Source organism: Mus musculus, chromosome 4, assembly GCF_000001635.26.
Source record: "Mus musculus strain C57BL/6J chromosome 4, GRCm38.p6 C57BL/6J".
In the NCBI taxonomy this organism is placed as follows: domain Eukaryota; kingdom Metazoa; phylum Chordata; class Mammalia; order Rodentia; family Muridae; genus Mus; species Mus musculus.
The window spans coordinates 104,765,961-104,788,136 of NC_000070.6; the positions used below are offsets into that span (position 1 = coordinate 104,765,961).

Below are 22,176 nucleotides of genomic sequence, written 5' to 3' on the forward strand. Positions count from 1 at the left end.
AGCTGGGCTCTGGAACCCTCTCAGAGTTCCTACAAACCTAGGACTTAGACACCACAGTCCCATCTGTCTTCAGGCCTTGCAGCCCCTGTACTGAGAACAGAACATGAGTCTGTGTAGCCAGCATGTGCCTGCACTCACTACTTTACCTGTATTAACCCTCTAACCCTGAGCATTTGGGGGAGAGGGGGGGATTGGTATGTGGCTTTCCGAAGTACTCAGGTAAGGCTGCTTCCATGGAATCACAGTTCTCACTGTCCTAGGTGTGCGGTATCACAAGTGAGTACATTCGTGCTGTGCAAAGCTGAGGTTCCAGGTACAAGCGCCTGTTTGCTTTGCTGACCTGTTTGCTCTATGTCAACAGAACTGAGAGCAGCAAGAGCGAGCAGGCTATTTCAACCATCCTCGAATCACACTGGATCTCCCGCTACACAGAAAATATGAAGATAGGGGCTCAGGTTTGGAGGGCACTGGCAAAGTCGTGTCTCCTCTGTGCTACTCTGGGATGTCTCCATTTCCCTGGTTCCAGGTAAGTGGTGGGTACAAATGATTCCCTGATCGGTCACGTGGCAGAAAGCCACATAATGCTGACCAACTCTGCCACATGCCTGTGGGCAGAGGAACGTCTCTGAAAGTGATTTGCATGTGTCTGGCAAAATAAGATCAACAATTCCTTCTGAACTATCATGGACCCAAGTGCCTGGCTTCAACAAGAGTGTCTGTTACAGAACTGGCATGGTTTAATATATTCTGTCGCTCTGTGAAGAGTAGGATACAAGTTCTATAGCTGAACAAAGCTTTGGTCTGATTCTCTGTGCAAAAGAAGGTTTATTATATATGAAAATGAGCCCGTTTATGTGAATGATCTTAATAATGGCATTGTGCTGCTCTACCTGCTCAACAGCCCAATATATCTAGGGTGAGGGAGTGAGTGGGTCTCTCAAACTCCCACTTTCTCTCTTCCTTTCTTTTCCCTTCCCCCTTTCTCACAAATATTTGTTCCCAAAGAGGAAAAAAAAATCAAGATTTATTTCATCAAAGTTTTCATTCACAAGAAGTGAAGCAGCTAAAGAAAATAACCTTAGTCTGGGTTCAAACTTGAGTTCCAAAGACAGATGTGGCAGAGAAAGCAATCTGGAGACCTTCCTTGTGCCAGAGCAGTTCCCACTGTGAGATGTGGAAGGACTCAGGTACCTGGATGCTCGTGAGCACTTGTGTAGAAAGAAAGAGGTACAGCTGTTCTCTCTGCTCAGACTGCTCCCCGGTAGTAACCTCTCATTCATGTGAGCAGCACCAGGGTTCACGCGCCTCCTGTCCTGAGCTCTGCACCATGCTATTCGGCCTCCTTGAGAACCTTCCCCAGGACCGGGATTCTGAGTCTTTACCACCCACAGACTCTCCTTTAGAACCAACAAGACCCTCGACTTGGTGAAGAGACTGTCTGTACATGCTTCCCATGCATTTCCTTCTGGGCACAGAGGACTCTGCAGTACCCAGTGAATTGTGCCTGGAGGGAAGGGCTCAGACATCGCTCTCAGAAGCAGCATCATACCCCTGTCCACAAGTCCCTTGATTGCCTCAGAGGATACAGAGCTGAACAAGCCCAAACTCATATTCTCAGGGAGCGTGGCTATGTGGGGGGCAAATACAGAGACTCGTAAGAGTTGGTGCAGGGACAAATAACAATCAAGGGAGAGAGGGAAAGAGTGGCTGGTCCTCCTGAGCAGGAGTCCTGGCAAAGGATGAAGGATGCACTAGGCAGAGATAACAGCACATGCAAAGGCATGGAGTTATAAGAGAGAGAGAGAGAGAGACTAGCTTGTTCCCATGGCTCCAGGTTCATTTCACTATCATTGAGTAGACAACAAGGTAGGACCTGGAAGGAGGAGAAGGAGGAGGAGGAGAAGGAGGAGGAGGAGGAGGAGGAGGAGGAGGAGGAGGAGGAGGAGGAGGAGGAGGAGGAGAAGGAGGAGGAGGAGAGGAATAAGTAGCTAGGGAATGCAAACCACACCCTTCAGGCATAGACCTGAAGGGAAGGTGTGGAGCAATGAGACATACATATTGGCAAGTTCCCTTTGAGGTAGGTAGGAACAGGAGCTCCACCAGGTGAGAACAGAACAGGCTACGAAACTCACAGCTATGTGTGTGTCATGTAAGGAAAGGGTGACCCCTCATTCCCAAACTGATCCCCAGAGGGGAGAAGAGAATGGCTTGGGCTCAGTGATCTTCCTGCTCTTCCTGACCCCTGGTTGGATATTCTGATCTGCACCCATGATTTCTATGTACCAGTGCTGAACACAACCTGCCTTTGAGTATCACACCCAAAAAAAATCAAACAAGAAAAGCATTCTGTTCAGGGGCAGAAAGTGCTGCAACCTCCCTCCCGCCGTAAAGGCTGTCATCATTTCACTCACTCAGGTCACACTGTCATATGGCCTATTGATCACTATTGATTGTCACTCTGTTCCAGGCATGGACTCTTATTCTCACAGCCGTTCGATCACTTACAGGGGCAGAGAGAAGGAAACTGAGGACTATGTGAAGACTGTGACTCTCAAGGCTACTCAGTCCATGTGTGTGTGTGTGTGTGTGTGGTGGGGTGTGGGTGGGGATGGGGGTGCAGACCTCAAATATCTTCTCTGCCTTCTGCCTTGTATTAATGCACCTCTCCCTTCCACTGGACTTGCTGGAAACCTAGGGTGATTCTCTGAGACACATGTTTACTACTTTGCGATGTTGCTTTAAATTCCATGTCTGCCGCAGCAAATGACAGAGAGAAATGGGAAACATTTCCCCCAGAAACCACCTCCCTGCCAGCCAAGTGGAAGATGCTGTTTGCACGGGGATGCAGCTGCTAAACAAATTGTGTGTGACAGGAAAGTTGTTGTGTCAGGGTATTTCCAGAGAAAACCAAAATATATTGATGTGTCCTGTCCATAGAAGCTGAGGACTGGAAATTTACTGCTGACCTAATCCTGCTGCACGTGATGGATCCATCTTTATTTTGATCAGAGAAAAGAGAGTAAGAGACCTGGACCCAGATTGATGTGTCCTAAGGCTGGCAACGACATTCTGCGCACCCCTAAAGAAAGGCATGCCCGTGCCAGCACTCCCTCAGAAGGGGCATATTTCCAGAGAAGTGTAAGGCAGCCGATACTAACTTTTTTAGATTGCAAAATAATAGAATATAAATATACCACCAAAAAAAATGACATGCAAGAGATCTTCCAGGAGAGAACATCCAGATGAAAGGAGAGAACTAGGTCCCTTTTGGAACTCTTGTGACATGGGTGGGCAGGAGAGTGCACAAGGCTTCGGCAAAGCACCCGGTCATGACGCTGCACGCTGTGCATGTGTGTGAACGCATTTACAGGGCACTGGAGCGACACTCAGCCTGCCCGTGACAGTTGTTGCCCCTGAAGAGGATGGCAAACAGACGGAACCAGGGCTGATGTAAAACTCAGATGCCCAACCCCTGGAGATTCCTTTTACTTAAGGACCACACAAGTGTAGCAAGAGATTGACGGGAGTAGGAGGGTGACAGGGGAAGGGAGAGGGTGGGGCGGGCTGGTCCGTATGGGTATGGGGCTCTGAGTGATTAGCTTTCAGTACTTCTCGTGGCAGTTTTATGTTAGGGAGGAAGTGGGCTTTGCATTCATGTCTGTTAATTGCATGTTGGGCTTTTATTATGGAACTTCCATACATGTTCGTAATACACTATGACCACCGTATGCACCGCCTCTATTACTCTTTCTTATCTACTCTCCCCATATGGAGGCAAATCTGCAGAAGCTAAGCCAGCTTGTTTCTGTAGAAATTCCTCAGGGTGGAAGGTGCCCATAGCTGCATGAAAGACGCCTCAGTTGGACCTGTCGTCTGTGCAGCACCACGCCGTTCTCAAACTCAGAATGCCACTTGGCACTGGCCTTTCTTTCAGATTTGCATTTTGCAGCACTAATGAACCACGCTTGCCCAATGTAATTTACAAACATACTATTTGTTCAGCTGATTATTCTATTATATTGCCACCTCCATAATGGAAATTGAGTGTAAAAATGAGAGATCTGGTGGTTATAACTACTCCTCGAAAGTTCCTTTTGCAAGGAGGCGTCATCTTGTCCATTAATGGGCTCTCAATTCTCGGAGATGATAATAATTGGTGAATCTTAATAGCAACTGTGCACATTACTTATCCACTTGGTCTCTACTGTGGCCCCGAATTGGGTTGATACTTTGAAAAAAAAAAACACAAAAAACCAGTGTAACTGCTTTGCAGTTGAAAGATAGGAAGAGGGTGCTCCCACAGAGCTGTCAAATACACACTTAGGAGAAGCCAAATCACAGACAGTATTGTTTTGTCAAACCCGAGCAAATTAGTAAAGAGGAGCCCATCGGAGGGCCCCTGCTGGTGTGCAGCATCCTGCCTCAGTAACCACTTTCAAGTACCCACCTGTGGTTTCCAGGAGAGTCTTTGACCTTTTGTTAAAGATCCAACTTTACTAGGCAATTGATTTTTGTCAGTCTCTGGGGCAGTCATGGAAATGGCGCTCACAGTAGTTAATATCGTGCTCCTTTTAGGACTGTTGCCAAGTGAGAATGTGTTGTTAATGACCTTGTTTGGAGTGACATCCTGTGTGCTTGACAGGTGGAAGCTTTGTGATGCTCCCCCTAATGACTTAATCGTAGAGACAGGGATGAAGCAGGCCTTGCAGCCCCTTACAGAGATAGTGGTGGGAGGTGACTGGAGTGGATGCAGGTTGGATCTGCCTCCAGACATCATGGGGCAAGAGACAGAGTGCATGCATGCTCAGGATCAGACAGACATAATGCTTAGATCCTGGGGGCCACTGTATCCTGGTTTCACTACAGTAAGCATGTTGTGTCTCTCTGAGCCATTTCAGCATCTGTCTAGCTGACAACATCCCATGGTTCCTTCTAGCTCATCTGTGGGATCTGAGGAAAGTGCAAGATAACGGTTTACACAATGCTTAGGTCTGACATCCTAGGGCCTTGATAAATCTTCATTCCTTTCTTCATCTCACCTCCTTTATATCTTAAAAAACAAGTATAAGCTACAAGGGATCGTACAGTAATGTATGTACACTCTTGGGAAGAGATCAAAAAGAATCACAGTACATCTGCCATGTTCTAGGTAGGGAAATTGAGGCTCGCACTGGTGAAATAATAAGCCCATTCATTTTGGCTCAGCTGTGTGCCAGGGACTCAACAAATAGCCTGCCTTATATTTTAGACATTTTTCTTCCCGTGTTGCTCATCTTCTCTGCATATATGACTCCTCTGCTCTCTGCCCTCTGCCCTCTGCCCTCTGCCCCATTTCCAAACTTCATTCATCTCCACAGACCCTTCATGCCCTGCCTGGCTCAACCTGATACTGCCCCTCTCCCACTCTGCATAAGTGATGCCCCCTAAAGCACTTTTCCTTGGTGTGGTGGTTTGAACAAGAATGGCCCCATAGGCGTGGATGTTTGATTACTTGGACCCCATTTGGTGGTGATGTCTGGGTAGTCTTAGGAGGTGTGGCACTAATGGAGTACGTTCATTACTAGGCCCAGTTTTGAAGGTTTTAAAGCTTCATGCTATCTTCAATTCACCCTTTTCTGCTTCCTGCTGTGGTTCAACATCTCAGCTGCTACTCCAACTACCACATGTCTACTGCTTGCCTACCATAGCAGCCTCTTAGCCCTCTGGGAATGGAAGCCAGATAAACCCTCCTATGGTTTAAAGGAAACCATAGATAGGCCTTGACCGTTGTGTTTTATCACAAGAATAGAAAAGTACTATTACACTCTGCCTGTGTCTCTCAGAGGAGACCAGTCATTTCCCTCCTTGGTGTGCCCTAACCAGATCTGTGTCTCTAGCACAGACATCCCTTCCTGAATTCAGACCCAGACCCAAACCCAGGTGAGAACTGTGTCCTGACTGAGGTTTTTTTGTTGTTTTGTTTTGTTTTGTTTTTCTTTTTGTCTTGATGTTTTATTGTAGCAATAGAAACCTAGATTAAGACACTGCCAAATGTTCTTAGCTGTCAGAAGTCATTAAAAACACAATCCTTATGGTTACAGCTGCTGATGTATAGCTTATTTGTGACCAAACATTGGTACTGATAGAATACCTTTCGTCCAATAGCTTAAGCGTGGATGTAAATTATCAAGCATATAGATTGTTTTTAAATTTATCTTTTCTTTTTTCTTTAAACCACTTGCTGAAACTATAAGTCTAAATTAGTAATAGTTTCAGAGCACCTAGGCAATTAATACCTAGCTACATTTTAAAAAGAGTGCACACACACACACACACACACACACACACACACACACACACATATATATATATATATATATATATATATATATATATATATATAAAGAAAGAAAGAAAGAAAGAAAGAAAGAAAGAAAGAAAGAAAGAAAGAAAGAAAGAAAGAGAAAATACACAAAACCATTCAGAGTGTTATGTGGAACAGTGAGAAGTCTAGAGGATTTCATCTGGCAGGCAGGTGTAATTTTACACTTCTTTTTTTTTTAAATATTTTAAATAATTGTCACAGTCCGGTCTCTATTCCCCTCCTGTTCTGCCCTCCAACAGTTCCCCATCCCGTTCCTCCTCTCCCATCTCCAAGAGGATGTCCCCACCCCACCCCACACTCTCACAGCCTGCCAAGCCTCCTCACTCTCTGGAGCCTCAAGTCTCTCAAGGGCTAAGTGCATCTCCTCTCACTGACGCAGGATCAGGCAGTCCTCTGCTATATATGTGTCCGAAGGCCCTCAGACCAGCCAGTATATGCCGCCTGGTTGGTGGAACAGTGTCTGAGAGATCTCCAGGGTCCAGGTTCGTTGAGGCTGCTGGTCTTTCCATGGGGTTGCCCTCCTCCTCAACCTCTTCCAGTCTTTCCCTAATTCCTGTGGTTACAGGGATCCCTGACTTCAGACCACTCATTTCTGCATCTGTCTAGCTGACAACATCCCATGGTTCCTTCTAGCTCATCTGTGGGATCTGAGGAAAGTGCAAGATAACGGCTTGCACAATGCTTAGGTCTGACATCCTAGGCCCTTCATAAATCTTCATTCCTTTCTTCCTCTCACCTCCTTTATATCTTAAATTTTTTAAGATGTAATTTAATTTCCTGTGGTTACTCATTGGTTGGGTGCAAGTATCTGCCTCCAAGTATCCCAGTCAGCTGCTTGTTGGGCCTCTTGAAGGGCAGCCATGCTAGCCTCCCGTCTGTGGCTGTGCCTGTGGCTGTAGCAGACCTCTTGGGGGGGAGGGGTGCAGACTGTAGGGTCTTAAGAGGAACAGACATGCTGATGGTCTGCCCAGGCAGAAGGCGCAGGCAGGAAAGGCCTGACTGAGTTTATATAGACATAGACACCTAGAGCTTAGCCTGCTTCTATCATCTTCCCCAACATCTCTCTCCCCCATGATCTCTGTCCTCCTGCGCCCCTACCACCTTTCAAGGATACAGCATCAACCTAAACTCCTTCCTCTCTTGCCCTTATAGCCCACCCACTTGTTAAACACTTCCTATCACTTTCATGAAAACATACTCACCCATTCTTCTACCCTGCCCCTGCTCTAGTTCAGGTTCATTCCTGCCCCAGCCTCTCTCCTTCTCCCCAGTCTCCAGATTCACACCTAACCTCTACACATCCTCAAACTCAGCCCTGACCATTGCAGCCTATGTGCATTAAAATATTGCCTACTGGGCAAAGTTCCCTCGAGCTAAGATGCAAGACGCATTTCTCTTTGAAGTAGGCCCTGTGCCATGCCCCCTGAAATAGCCTCAGTACTAATATTCTCAGTATCAATTGCTCTTGGCAAATGTTTCATGGACCTGTAGTACAAAAGGGCATCATCTAGTCCAAACCCCTCTGCTTCCAGAGGAGAAAAAGAGGCCCAGAGAGATAGGGAGTGAGTTGCTGTGGTTGGATTTCCTGCGTATCCCAAGCCTATAAGGGTTTGTTAAAGGCTCACCTATTGACTATCATTTATAATCCAGAAACAGCTACATAAAGGAATGTGTCTCAGCCACTGTGTGGAAGAGAAAAGGGCAGCTCATACAGGCTGGAAATCAGAGTCCACAAGCTGCTGAGACACTGTCTTCTAAGTGGAGTTACCACAGTCTTCCTAATGTCAGGCACTTCCTGGGGGCTCAGTACATATTTATTAGATGAATTAACCAGTACTGAAATGATAAACAACTTCCTTGTGCTCCTGCTCTGATCTACATTAATTTGATGGGTGATGGGAAATGAATGTAATTCATTTAGGATACTCAACTCTTCTCTTGCGGTGATTTTCAGAGGTGGGAAGCCCGATTTCTTTGAGACAAAGGCAGTCAATGGGAGCCTTGTCAAGAGCAGACCAGTACGGAGTGTGGCGGAAGCCCCAGCACCTATTGACTGTGAGCTATCCACCTGGTCTTCCTGGACTGCATGTGACCCCTGTCAGAAGAAAAGGGTAAGATACCGGGCCTTGGGCGAGCAGGGATGGGAGGTAGGAAAGACTAGAGGTCAACAAGCCTGGCAGAGGTGGTGGTCCCTGGCCATAGTCTGCCCTTTAAGATGCAGACTGTGGGAGCGACACTCCTGTCTCTGTGCTTTCAGACAGTAAGCAGGTTTGATATTACAGTTTTCCCCACATGTCTGTCTTAGCAGCTTCCTCCTCTGACCTGCTCTTTCTATCCATCATACCCGGTGTAGCCAGGAAAGGGACCACAATGCTACATCTGCCCAGTCTTTCCCCACATGAGCCCTCAGGACTGAGGGCAGACTTCTCTGTCACCTAACGTGGCCTCATCTCTAGGATACATCGGCTTTTGTACTCTTCCAGCTGTGTCACTCCCACTCCATCTCTTTTTGCACTGTTTTCTCAGCCACCAATGACATTTCCCACTGCATACACTTTCTAACAAGACTCAGAACGTAAAACTCTTCTCAGCGCAACCTCTTCTATGAAGCCTTCCCTGACTGCTCATCAGCCCCAGCTCCAGTTAGACAAGGCAACCTTTACATGCTTCTCTTGGTACCCCCTACCTAGCATATATCATATTGTGATTTTTAGCACTTACTCCACTAAACAGAAAACTTGTAAAGACATTCAGTTCTGTTTTAAGTGTACACACATATGGCAGGTGTTTCTTAAAGTCTCTTACAATTGACCTCATTCTGCTCTCTGACATGTTTGTAAGGAAAAGAACATGGCTGTCACACATTCTGTTAGACAGGTAAATGGAGACTTAGAGAAGTAAGTAGCTTCTTGGAGTCTTTCAGGAGTAGATACAGGCCACAGGGTCCTTACTGATTTTTCTGCCTGTAGAACTATCTAGTCTCCATGTTGTTTAACCTTCAGCTTCTGTGTGATGGGAGGGCTGACCCCAGGCCCCAGCCCCTAGCTCTGAACAAAGCAGATGTACCAGGAGAGAGAGAAAGAGAGAGGGAGGAGGGGGGAGGGAGAAGGGGAGAGAGAGGGAAAGAGGGACAGAGAGGGAGAGAGAGGGAGAGAGAGGGAGAGAGAGGGAGAGAGAGGGAGAGAGAGGGAGGGAGAGGGAGAGAGAGGGAGAGAGAGGGAGAGAGATGCAGAGAGAGAGAGGAAGAGAGAGGGAGAGAGAGAAAGAGAGAGAGAGAGAGAGAGAGAGAGAGAGAGAGAGATGGTTGCCATTCCCTTTGCTCCTTGGGAACCCAGACCTATCATGGCAAAGACTCTGAAGAGGCTGAAGAAGTTGGCCCAGGACAATTACACAGTTAATTGGATCAATGGGGAGAGCCAAGCGCTATCACTTTGTTCCCGGAATAGGCTTTCTTACTGAAGTTATCAACATTGATCCAATTATCTGGATAATTGCCTCATCTGCACCATAAACCAGAAAGACTAAGCATAAGCCAGCCAGAGCTGCTCACTGCAACTCGCTGTGGACTTCCTCAGCTGGCATCAGCCCTGTCTGCAGGATCCATGCCTAGAGCTCAGTGAAACCTCTCAACCAAGACCAGGTGCATTTTCCTCAGTCTTTCCATTGAGAGCCTGGAGCTAGTCTTCTGGGATTCTCTCTCTCTCTCTCTCTCTCTCTCTCTCTCTCTGTATTTATTTATTTGGTTTTTCAAGACAGGGTTTCTCTGTGTAGCCCTGGCTGTCCTGGAACTCACTCTGTAGACCTGGCTGGCCTCGAAATCAGAAATCTGCCTGCCACTGCCTCCCAAGTTCTGGGATTAAAGGCATGGGCCACTACCACCAGACAGTGTGTCTTTATTTTCATCCTTTAATTGACTTACAGTATTTGCTTATTTATGGAGTTTGATACATATACGCACTGTGTAATGATTAAGCCAGGGTAGTTAGCTTTTCCATCACGCAGACATAATTGTTATCTTGTGCTGACACATAGAGAAGCATCAACACAACCCCTGCTAGTGACTTTGAACTGTACAAATATTGTGGGCTTATATCTTCTGTATTATAGAGCAAAAGAATTCCCTGCACATGGTGTTTTTGATAATCAATAGTTGCCTGGGACCCTTTAGCTTCTTAGTCTCTAGCAGCCTTAAGTCTATTCTCCACTTCTGGGATGAACTATTTCTGCTTCTACAAATGAGTGAGAGCCTCTGATTGGCTCTTTCTACCAAGCTTATTTCTTTAACACAATGTCCTGAGATCCCATCCATGTTGCCACAAATAACTGGGTCATCCTTTTATAGATGATCAGTATTCCATTGTCAGCCATACCATTTAAGTCCATTCATCTCATGATGAACATGTTTGTTGATTCTTATTTTGGCTATGGTGACTCTTGTAACACTATCTGTTATAAAATGTCATCATTTCCTTTGGATCTATGCTCAGTATTTCGACTGATGGCTCATATGGTAAATCTATTTTCAGGATTTTAATTTTGTTATTCTCCCTTCCTCTCCTTTCCTTGCTTCCTTGCTTCCTTGCTTCCTTGCTTCCTTGCTTCCTTGCTTCCTTGCTTCCTTGCTTCCTTGCTTCCTTCCTTCCTTCCTTCCTTCCTTCCTTCCTTCCTTCCTTCCTTCCTTCCTTCCTCCTCCTGCTTTTGTAGAGCCTACAGTACTGCTTTCCATAATCCATAATGGTTATGTTAACTCACACTCCTTCTCATTTCTGCCATTTGAATATAAACATATTTGTAGAGACCACTTGCCAATTTTAAACTCAGATTATTAGAAATTTTTTCTACTCATTGAATGTTTATATATCCTGAGGATTAGCCTCTTGACAGATGAATAGTTTGCAGATATTTTCCTTATTCTTCAGTTTGTTCTTAACACTGGTGACCAGTTCTTTGGTTGTACAGAAATCTCCTCGCATGATCTAATCCCGTTTGTCTAGCTTGGCTTTTGTTGCCTCTTCTTTCTAAAATTGTGTTTGCTCTATGCTCAGGTCTTGAAGTGTTTCCCCTATGGCTCCTTCCAATAGCTGCATATCTTAAATTAAGAAACTTTTAGGTTTTTGACTCATTTTAAGTTTTTCTTTTCTTCTTTCTTTTTCCTTTCTTCTTTCCTTTCTTTTCTCTTGGGGGGCAGGGGTCAACAAATGGTTTCTCTCTGCATATCCCTGGCTATCCTGGAACTCACTCTGTAAACCAGGCTGGCCTCCAACTCAAAGATCTGCCTACTTCTATTTCCTAAGTGCCTGGATTAGAGGTGTGCACCACCACAACTGGCAAGTAGCCTTTTTATTTATATAAGGGGTTGGCTAGCATCAGTCTCCTCCACATGGATGTGTAGACAGTATTCATTTGTCTGTGTTCTCTCTCTCTCTCTCTCTCTCTCTCTCTCTCTCTCTCTCTCTCTCTCTCTCTCTCTGTGTGTGTGTGTGTGTGTGTGTGTGTGTTGTGTGCGCATGCACACTTGTGTGTATTTGTATATGGTGTTCAAATGTACTTGTGTGTACATGCACACAGGCGGAGATCATTTGCCATGCTCCTACCTTTTTGAAATAGGATCATCTGAAATCACCAAGTGGGCTAGGCTGCCTGTCCAGGGATTCCCAGGGTTGTACCTGTTTATGCCTCCCCAGCCTTGACATTAAAAGCACACAGCATCACACCTGGCTCTTTGAAAGGTGGGTCTTGGGGATTGATCTCAGGTCCTCATGCTTGTAAGATGAGCATGTTACTTCCCATGTGATTTTCCCCTTGTATACTTAGTTCCCAGCACCACTTCTATCTAAGAGATGGTCCATTCCCAAGAACATGTTCTTGGTGCCTTAGAAATATCTCCTGACCACAAGTATGTGGATTCACCCTGGATTCTCCTCTGTTCCATTGGTCTGTGTGCATGCACTCGTATCTACCCCATTCTTTTGTGGTCACGCTGACTCTATGTAGCATGTCTAGAAGTCTTGGGTTGTGATGTTCCTTGCCTTGCTTTTCTTGCTCGGGATTGTCTTCACTATTCTGGATGTTTAGTGGTTCTATATGGATTTTGTGATCTTCCACACACACACACACACATACATACATACACACACACACACACACACACTAGCTCTGCAAACACTGTACCTCATGCTTTGATAGGGATTGAATCAAGTTTCAGATTACCTTGGGTAGTGTGAACATTTTAACATTACGTCTTCTAACCCGTAAAAACAAAATATCTCCTGTCTTCTTACGTTTTCATTGCAATGAGCCTGTCCCTGCCTACATTAAACTTACTTCTACATGTCTTATTATTTGGAGGATGTTGTAACTAAAATGATTTTAAAGCTCTTTTTTTATTTGTTTGTTGGCAGTATACAAAATGCTATTGGATTTTGTAGATCCTACAACCTTACTGTATTATCAACTCCAGCAGTGTTTTGGTAGAGTCTTCAGAGATTTTACATACAAGATCATATTATTAATAAACAGAATCCTTTTACCTTTCCCCCTTTCAATTTTTCTGCTTTTTATTTCTTTCTTCTGCCTGATTACCCTTGCAGTCCTATGTTGAATAGGCATGCTACTTGTCCCAGATTTCTTGAATATATAACTTTAACCTTTCCCCATTTAACATGACATCCGCTGTGGGCTTGTCATACATTATGTGGAGGTATGTTTCTTCTGTACTTAATTTGTTGATAGTTTCCAGGTTTATTTTTTGGTTTGTTTCAATGTCTAATTTGCAGGCTTGTGTGTACCTTCTAGGAAGAATGAGTCTCCAAGGACAAGGGGCACAAGTGATGGCTGTCCTTTCTGGGTTTCCAGAGCCACAGTACAGATGTCACATAAGGAGTAACTGTGCCTTTTGTTGATCTGAAGAGGGGCCACTCTACTCATTTGCCACACTTTGTGTACCCAAAATTTGGCTGCTAAAATTAGAAAATCATCCAAATGCGACCACTGCCTTCTGTTATTGCCCCCACCCCTCCAGCCTGGGGTCCCTGGCTGCCTGCCCACTCTGACTCTATGTCTCCATACTCATCCTCATATACTCCTCCCCATCCATGACAAAGTCATCTCTAGTTTCTGGGATAAGAAGATGCATCCTCCAGTCTCTCGGTTTTACTCAAAACCTTCCTCTGCCCAGGATGTCCTTTTCCTGCCCTGATATTCTGATTTTCTGCTTGATATTCCTCCTCTATGTTCAGGCCTCAGCATTGAGGTCCTTACTAGAAGCCAGTTGATGTTTATTCCTTTTGCAATAGGGATTTCACCACGAGCGTGCAGAGCACTTTGCCCTGCCTTGCTCCCGCTCACTATGTTGTCACTGCGTGGTGCCTCCTACCACTGGCAATCACCCTCTCCTTTGGAAGGCAGGATAGGAAACTTAGTGATGATTAGAAAACCTACCAACAGGCAAACAAAGCAAAAGTACCTACCCTTTTAAATATGAGATAGATTAATCAATATTTTCAGAATAAATGAACAAGAAGAGAGAGAAAGCAATATTGATTCCTAAAACAGTGGGTAATAAAAAAGAAAATACTGACAAGAAATTGGGTACCTACTTTGTGCCAGAAAAACGTGAGCTTTACATACTATATGATGATATATGATATAAGTTAATATGTAATTCATAATATAGAAATATTCTAAACTGTACATTTAGGTAATTCATTGCCCCAGTTGACACATGAGTAAATTTGGATTCCGAAGACTGAGCTACTTGCCCAACAGCATACAACTAGGAAGTACCAACATCAGTTGGAGCTTCAGAGCGCATACTCCTTCATTTATATCACACAGACATCTTAAGCAATGTGTGACGATATATGAATCACCTACTGGAATAATTAGGCTGATAGTTCATTGTTCAGTTGACTCTATGAGCCCTTTAGAAATTTTTGATTCAAGGCCTATGCGTTTTTCACACTCAACAAATCTTGGAAGACCACAGCAGAAACAAAACAAAGACTCAAGACAAGTCCTCCAACTTCAGGAGCATGCGGCCCAATTGGGGAAATATTCAGAAAGTTGCCAGCCTTGCATAGAACCTCAGTGTATGTGGTGAAGGAAGCACATGAATTGGGCCAGTAGCAGTCAGCCAACTGTATGCCTTCCCAGCATCCACAGCTTGGTTTGGTGACCATTTGTATACAACATCCTTAGCTCCTGCAGTCCCTGAGGTCCCATCATTGGCTCCCTTTGTTTCTGTCCCCTACAGTACAGACATACTTACTTGCTCCGGCCCTCTCAGTTCTATGGGGAATTGTGTGACTTGTCCGACAAGGAAGTTGAAGACTGTGTTACCAACCAACCCTGCAGGAGTCAAGTACGATGTGAAGGCTTTGTGTGTGCACAGACAGGTACGGATGGGTGTGGGAATGGGAAGAGAAGCTTGAAAAGCATAAAGTAGCATGCAATGATGGAGGGATAGATATATAGGGTTCATGAAGATCAGGGTTGCAGGACAGGTCAGGAGGATTCCTTACCACAAACCTGTGTGTTATCCCACAACAGCATGCATATAGTAAGGTAGTATTATTGTTATTCCTATTTTACATTCTAAGAAATTGAGGCTTGTAGAGGTCACTTGCCACAGATCATCCATCATGACAGGGAAGGAGCCACTGTGAGAATCTGGAAGCTCAGCTGCATTTAGTGACATAAGTTAGTTATGCTAGAATCAGAAGTCCTGGGTCACGTCTAACTCTGACTGAGTTATCTAGAATTCTATTCTAGTTCTATTTTTAGTCGCTCACTTTAAACACCTGTGTCATTCAACCTTTTGAGAATTTGACTACATCAATAGAAACTGAGTATTGTGTTAGGTACTTCTCTATGGCTAAGGTACCATAACCAAGGCAACTCATAACAGAAAGAATTGAATTGGACTTGCAGTTGCAGAGAGTTGCAGAGAGCCCATGATGGCAGAGCAAAGGGCTGGTGGCAGAAACAGCCTAGAACTCACACCTTTACCTGAAAGCAAGAGACAGATCTAAGTTAAAATGTCATCAGTCTTTGGAAACCACAAAGCCCTCCCCATGCCATACCTCCTCCAACAATGCCACATCTCCTAGTCTTTCTCAAATAGTTCCACCAACAGAAGACTAATTATTCAAGCGTATGTGCTTAAGGGGGGCATCCCTATTCAAACACAGCAAGGGTGATGCTAATAACTTACAAGTCAGTCATAAACATTACGTAACAAAGGAGGTAAAAAGCTCTCCATTAGCTCTGCTACTGCACACAGAGCCCTGGGGCAGAGCCTAGAAGTGTGAACTGCATCATTTGCCAGTGTAAGGCCTTGCAAACACAGGCCCTGACATTTGCATTTCTGAATCAGCGCATCTACCTTAAGTCCAAGTATGTGATACAGTCAGTTAAGATTGTAGACTTTTTGTAAAGAAGGAAAGTGAATATGAAAGACAGATGGGTCAGAAAGAAGGGAACAGCACACAAATGAATGATTATCTACTGCAGAACCAAGTAAAAAGGTATTTTCCCAACTTATTCACGCAGCTCATCCCGGTAAATCTGTGTGTCTCCATTCCTTCAGGTGTCTGGCACAAACAGGGACACTTAGCCCTAAAGTATCTGGCGGGGTGCTCCGTTCACTGTACCTGTGTGGATTCTGGTCCAGAGCTTCCAAAAGATAGGCAAGGATTATCAGAGCAATTTCTAGGACTTAACTGCAAATGTAAAATTCCAACCAATAAATCTGAAAGACTTTTTTACAATATACCCAAGGACTCATTATGGCCAGTGTTCCATGGTTTCACCCAGAGCCATAATGGCTATTCATGCAGGCTTTAGTTTAAATGCCTTATAGGAAACATTTGAAGACCAGGTTGTTATTTTTCTGCCTTTTATAACAGAAGGACATTGGTTAAAAATGACCCAATATGTCCAAGGAAGTAGAACCACCTGTCTTGTGGACTTTATTGCCCCAAGAATGCACAAATAAGGCAGAAAGTCAAGCCAGTGAGAAGAATTGTAGAGGAAATAAGAGTGATACAGATGATGGTGCTGAAGGTGATGTGGGTTGGGGGAAAGATTCATGGTTAGGCAAGTAGGGTCCCATCCGTGCTGCAATGTGTGCTTGGCTCTCAGACACACTAACCCCAGCCATGACAGGCTTTTGCAGAACTTGGTATGAGTAGGTTCTATTTTTAGTCGCTCACTTTAAACACCTGTGTCATGCCAAAGTGGCTGGGATGACGTCTGCACTTTACAGATGAGGGAACTGAGGCCAGGAAGTTGTGTCACAGAAGCACCTGTTCCCTATATCTTAGGCATATTCCCTCCCCCTTCACAGATTGTTCTAGATGATCTTTCCTCAGTGCTTTCAAAACTGTGTCACGGAACTCCCTGGGAGAGGGATGACAAAATGGGGGTGAACTCTGAGTGTCCTTTTCAGTCAGGCCCTATGCACGAAGATGTCAGAATGGGCACTAGAGGCCACATGCCTGGCACTAGCAGGGTGTGTCTGCTCAGCACAGCCGTGTGAGTGTGGTCCCCTCTCTCCATCCCAGGGAGGTGTGTGAATCGCAGACTCCTTTGCAATGGGGACAATGACTGTGGAGACCAATCAGATGAAGCCAACTGTAGGAGGATTTATAAAAACTGTCAACGGGAGATGGAGCAGTACTGGGCAATTGACAGGCTGGCCAGTGGGTGAGTTGCTGCAGTCCTGCTGGGTTGATGGGAAGCCACAGTGGTAAATGGAATTCTGAAGGATGGAGAAGGGGTGAAAAGACACAGTTGCTTGTTCTCCTTTCTGGAATAGAAAGGAGGCGGTAGTAGGAGTAGGTACCTCCATGTGTTCTCTGAGGTCAATTCCATGTTGTTCCAGAAGCACATACCATGAAGAGACATGGGCCCCAGAAAGGTTGACACTCTTACTGTTCAAGGCCTGGGGTGAGCCTTCTTCTTAACACTCACCATTTGCTGTGTCAGTGAGTGTCTAGACTCACCTTTTAAATCCTATAGACAACTTATATCATAGGTTCTGGCTGGTTCTATGTCCCTCATCCCAGCATCGACAATATTGAAGAGGGGACTTCTGAGCACTATGTGAAATATTAAGTTCCCAAATAGATCTGTTGTTCACTTGTGTCCCAGCTTCTGGGTTTGTACTCACTACTCCACTCTTCTGAAGGGTCAACTGAGCGAGGTCAGAAATAGCCAAACAGGCCCACTCAATCATTCCATTTTCTTTCCATATTTGCATCTGAGCCTGCAGATGGATAAGTGAGAGCATCTCTTTCTGCATGATAAGAATCATTGTAAAGGATGCCACTGGAAAGGCATTTGTGAATAGAATTTACCTCCTCCCTAGATAACTGCCTACCTTCACCCCTAAAGGTAGTTCTTCAGAGAGTAACTCTTCACTTGGATGGGAGCTCCTCTCAGGACCTCTCTAGTAGCCAGTTGCACCCACTTCCAGGATAGGAAAACTGAGGCCCTCAACACTTAAATGAGCTCCAAGGATAGCAAAGCTGGAAAGAAGCAGAGAAGATATTCAAAGTCAGCAATACGAGTCCAACTAAGCACAGAAGAGAGCTACTTGCCCCAGAAGGAGCAAAGGCCACTGGCAGAAGAACAAAGGGCTTGGAGACAGGGTTGTGCCAGTGCGTTGTCTGAGATGAAGGAACTGAGCTGGTGGCACCAGAGAAATGGCTCAGTGGTTGAGAGCTCTGACTGCTGTTCCAAAAGACCTGGCATCAATTCCGAGCACCCACAAGGTGGTTCACAATTGTCAAAGGGGATTTGATGCCCTCTTCTGGCCTCTATGCACTGTTCCAGGAATAGACATGCTACACAGGTATACATGCAGGCAAAACACCCATACATATAAAATAAAATAATAATACACAAGTTTTAAAAAGAGAATGTTGTGTTGGTATGAACCAGGTTCCCATGGCTTTCACAAGGTAGAACCAGGAGTTTTGAGTTTCATTCCATGGGATCTGGTAACTTCCAACAGAGAGGACAGAATTCCAAATCCTAAGCTTCCCACCCTGTCTGTGACTTTCTTCCAGGATAAATCTGTTCACAAACACTTTTGAGGGCCCAGTTCTCGATCACCGGTATTATGCTGGTGGATGCTCCCCCCACTACATCCTGGACACCAACTTTAGGAAGCCATACAACGTAGAAAGCTACACCCCACAGGTAAGGAATATTGCTGCAGCAGTCAATGAGGGGACCCCTGGCTGGGCACCCTGTAGCCTGAAGTGGTGCAGCTTTTACACAGTTCTCTTTTTTTTTTGAGCCCCAGTGTCTTGGTATCCACTGGTACCAAGTGGGTGGACCTTAACACAAGACTTTGTGCTGATGGTAAGCTGTGTGCAGCAACAGGGCGGGGGCTGTAGTAGCAGTAATGTTAGCTTGGTGGTATCATAGCTATGCCAAAGTCAGAGCTTGGGATTTGGCATCACACAAGTGTACCAGCTTGTCTGATTGTTACCTACATAAAACATCCTAAATGCTCAGAACCTCTATTTTCCTACCTTGATGTTGAAAGGTGTGGGCTTCCTCCCTGAAGTGAGACAATCAATGAGATGGTTTGGCCAAGTGGCATCAAGGTACCTGTGGCCACAGGGAGTCAGTCCTCAGCTCATGTTAACTATTGTTCCCATCACTACCATGCCCTTGCCTAAAAGGTCAGGCATTGATCTAAATATTCAAAGTTATAAAATGGTGCCCCCCCCCACCCACCAGCCCCCGGGGCTGAAGAGATGGCTCAATGATTAAAAGCAGTTGCTGTTCTTGTAGATGACTCAGGTTCAGTTCCCAGCACCCACATCGGGGTCATCTGTCCTCTGCCTTTCCAGTTCCAGGAGATCTGAAATCTTCTGGCCTCCATGGCTACCTTCATGTACAGGGACATATATATATATACACTCATGTGTGCGCACACACACACATACACACACACACACACACACATACATGCACACAAATAAACCTTTAAAATAAATAAAACGCTGCACCTATATAAGTCTGCATATGACTCAGATATACTTGCAGGCCCACCAATCATAGAGTAGAATATAGAATATAACATGTAGATGTACTACCAAAACCCTTGCCACTGAATGGAAAGACATTTTGCTTTAGGCCTGGTTCCTTTTCCACTCTTCTTTGAGGTTCCTCAACTGTAAAGCTAAGGGGAGGTTGACTGAGAAATTCATGTAGAAGGTGGTTTCCATCACCAAAGATACATAGTCCTGGAGGTTGGACAGCTGCCTTTCTGCTCATCTGCCTTTTCAGGTCCTTTCTGCAACACTTACTTGCCATCGGGGGGGGGGGGGGGGGGGAAGAAATACCCTAGGACTAAGCAAACCTCCCATCAAGGTGTCCACTCCAACCTCTCAACCTCTGCCTTCCAAGGAACCATCAAAGGAGCCAGATCCCAGTGTAGACAACACATGCAGCTGCCTCTCTCCTTAGGCGGCACTTACTGAAGCCTCGGACAGGCTCCTCTGTGAGCCTGGTCCTCAGGAAAGGTCTAATGAGAGGGACAACCACCATCCCCATTTTATTCATGGGGAAACAGAGGTCTAATCAATTGTCCCAACTCATCCACTCAGAAGAAAGCAGTACCACTGCGCCAGAAGCCCCTGCTACTCCCATCCTGTGCTGCAGGACTTTATAGAAATTGCAAGTATCCAGATGCCCATGGGAGTGGAGGTAGAGATACTGGTCACTCCAGTCCATCAAGGTCCTGTCTTTGGCAGTTCCCGTTTGCAAGGACAATGAGCACTAATGACTTAGCATACAGCTCTGCTAAGTTCCCAAACACAAGCATGCAAAGCAGTCTCCTTCAGGCTTCACTCCCCTGCTGCTTCCTTGTCCCATCTCCAGGGTGCCACACTCGTCATAGCACCTCCTTGGTTTGTAACTCCTCCTTCTGATTTGTTCTTTCCATTCTAACTGCCTTCCTGTCCCAGAATGACCACCCCACTCCTTCCCCACGGTGGTTCATGTTAGCAGTGTGCCCTGGTCCAGAACAAGAGATATCCCAGGGCTGAAATTTTCTCTTGCCACATGTTCCCATTACCCTCACTCTTACATCTTCTGATCCACCTATACCAGCACCCAGGCACTTGCTCAGGCCCTCCCACTGCTTCAAACCTCTGTTTAAGAGCAAGCCACAGCTCAGACATCCCCATCCCCTGCTTTCCTGCCACTGTGACATCCAGTGACATCCAGTGACATCCAGTGACATCCAGCCTCTGAACCCAAACCAGAGTATTGAATATGTCTGTCTGTCTGTCTTGCTGAAGCAGAGGTCCTGGATATAAGCTGTCCTGACAGTTTTGTGTTTTCAGAGTCACTGGCTCAGCTCTGCCACGTAGTAAGAGCACAGTGAATGTCTGATGAATGATGGGGATTTGAACCAAAACCTATTAAAAGCGCATTTTTTTTCTTCCTATAGACCAAATGTGAATATGAATTCACACTTACAGAATATGAATCATATTCAGATTTTGAACGTCTAGTGATAGAAAAGAAAACCCACATGTTTAATTTCACGTCTGGTTTTAAAGTGGATGGCGTTATGGATCTTGGAATTAAAGTAGAAAGCAACGAAGGCAAAAATTATGTGACCAGAACCAAACGCTTCGCCCACACTGTAAGTACCCATTTAATGCTTTTATTTGTTCATTTTTAAGTTTTAATTAATCTTTGAAATTTTCATAAACATTCTGATCATATACATTCCCCCTCCCCAACTCCTCCCAGATCCTCCTACTAAGTCTTACCCACCCAACTTAAAGTTTTCTCTCGCTCTTGAAAAAAAATCAGTGTATTGCTTTTCAATGTGTATGCATTATTTTATGCTCATAGCTGTGTCTGTATTCCAAATTACACCTGGTCCAAGTCAACAATAAATACTTCATAAATCACATCTTAGTTTCACATTGACTTACACGTGAAGTGGTATTTTCTTGTTTTTTTGTTTTTGTTTTTGTTTTTTGATAAGCCCTTTCCTTTGGTTTTCAATATGTTTAATAAGCAGACTTGCCCAAAAGAAATCTATGAATCTGAAGGGTTTTCAACCCATTGCAACTTAACCTTTGTTTAAGATCAGTGCCTGGAGTGTGACCCAACTCTTCTGGGACTTCTTAGGCATCTGGTAGGATTGCCTTTACTACCCCACGCCCCACTTCTTTGGCTTGCTTTCTACCTCTTACCAGTTTCCTAGTTACTAGTCCAGGCTGCTCTGCCTCGTGCTGCCCTGACACACGGGGTGACTCCTACCTTGCCTTTCACATGCCTGTACTGCCCCAGAGATGCTTCACAATGCTAATCTAATCACTGTGTATTCCTTGGTGACCACGAGGTAACAAAGCAATGGGAGCAGAAAGCAATTAGGGTAATGTGTTAAAAAAGCAGGGGACGGGCAGCTTTGAGATTTTGAATTCTGTAGTAAAGAAGGTGTATGTATTTAACCAGTTACCGAGAAGTTTCAGCCCGGGACTGATGTGAAAGGAAATTAAGGGGATATGAAAGAAAAGAGGCCAAGACCTAAAGTTTGCAATGATGTACATGAAAAGACAAAGAAAAGAACTCTCAGGGGGCTCTGCTACAGATACAGTTGCCAGTAGGAAGCAGGCACTCAGCATTAAGTCGTCGGTAGCCATCTTCCATTTGCTGACTCATCTTATGAGCTGGGGCATGTTGGGGACAGACCTGCTTCCTTCCTCTCTAGACAGGATGGCACATCGTAGGCACTCACCACCGAGCTGTAGGAATGAAGGACTGGACCA

General features: G+C 45.1%; 1 protein-coding gene across 2 annotated transcripts in view; it reads left to right on the plus strand.

Annotated features, from left to right (window-relative positions):
• The first annotated feature begins 356 nt into the window (after positions 1-356).
• Positions 357-22,176, plus strand: part of C8b (complement component 8, beta polypeptide) — a 38,232-nt gene continuing 16,412 nt past the window's right edge. Inside the window, exons 1-6 of one of the 2 annotated variants that reach the window (NM_133882.2) lie at positions 357-526; positions 8,319-8,475; positions 14,619-14,760; positions 16,930-17,071; positions 18,439-18,571; positions 20,841-21,038. In NM_133882.2, coding sequence (NP_598643.1) covers positions 438-526; positions 8,319-8,475; positions 14,619-14,760; positions 16,930-17,071; positions 18,439-18,571; positions 20,841-21,038 — 861 coding nt within the window. In that variant the 5' untranslated portion in view covers positions 357-437. The remainder of the gene's footprint in view (positions 527-8,318; positions 8,476-14,618; positions 14,761-16,929; positions 17,072-18,438; positions 18,572-20,840; positions 21,039-22,176) is intronic. The other variant, NM_001316671.1, reaches the window with a different exon arrangement.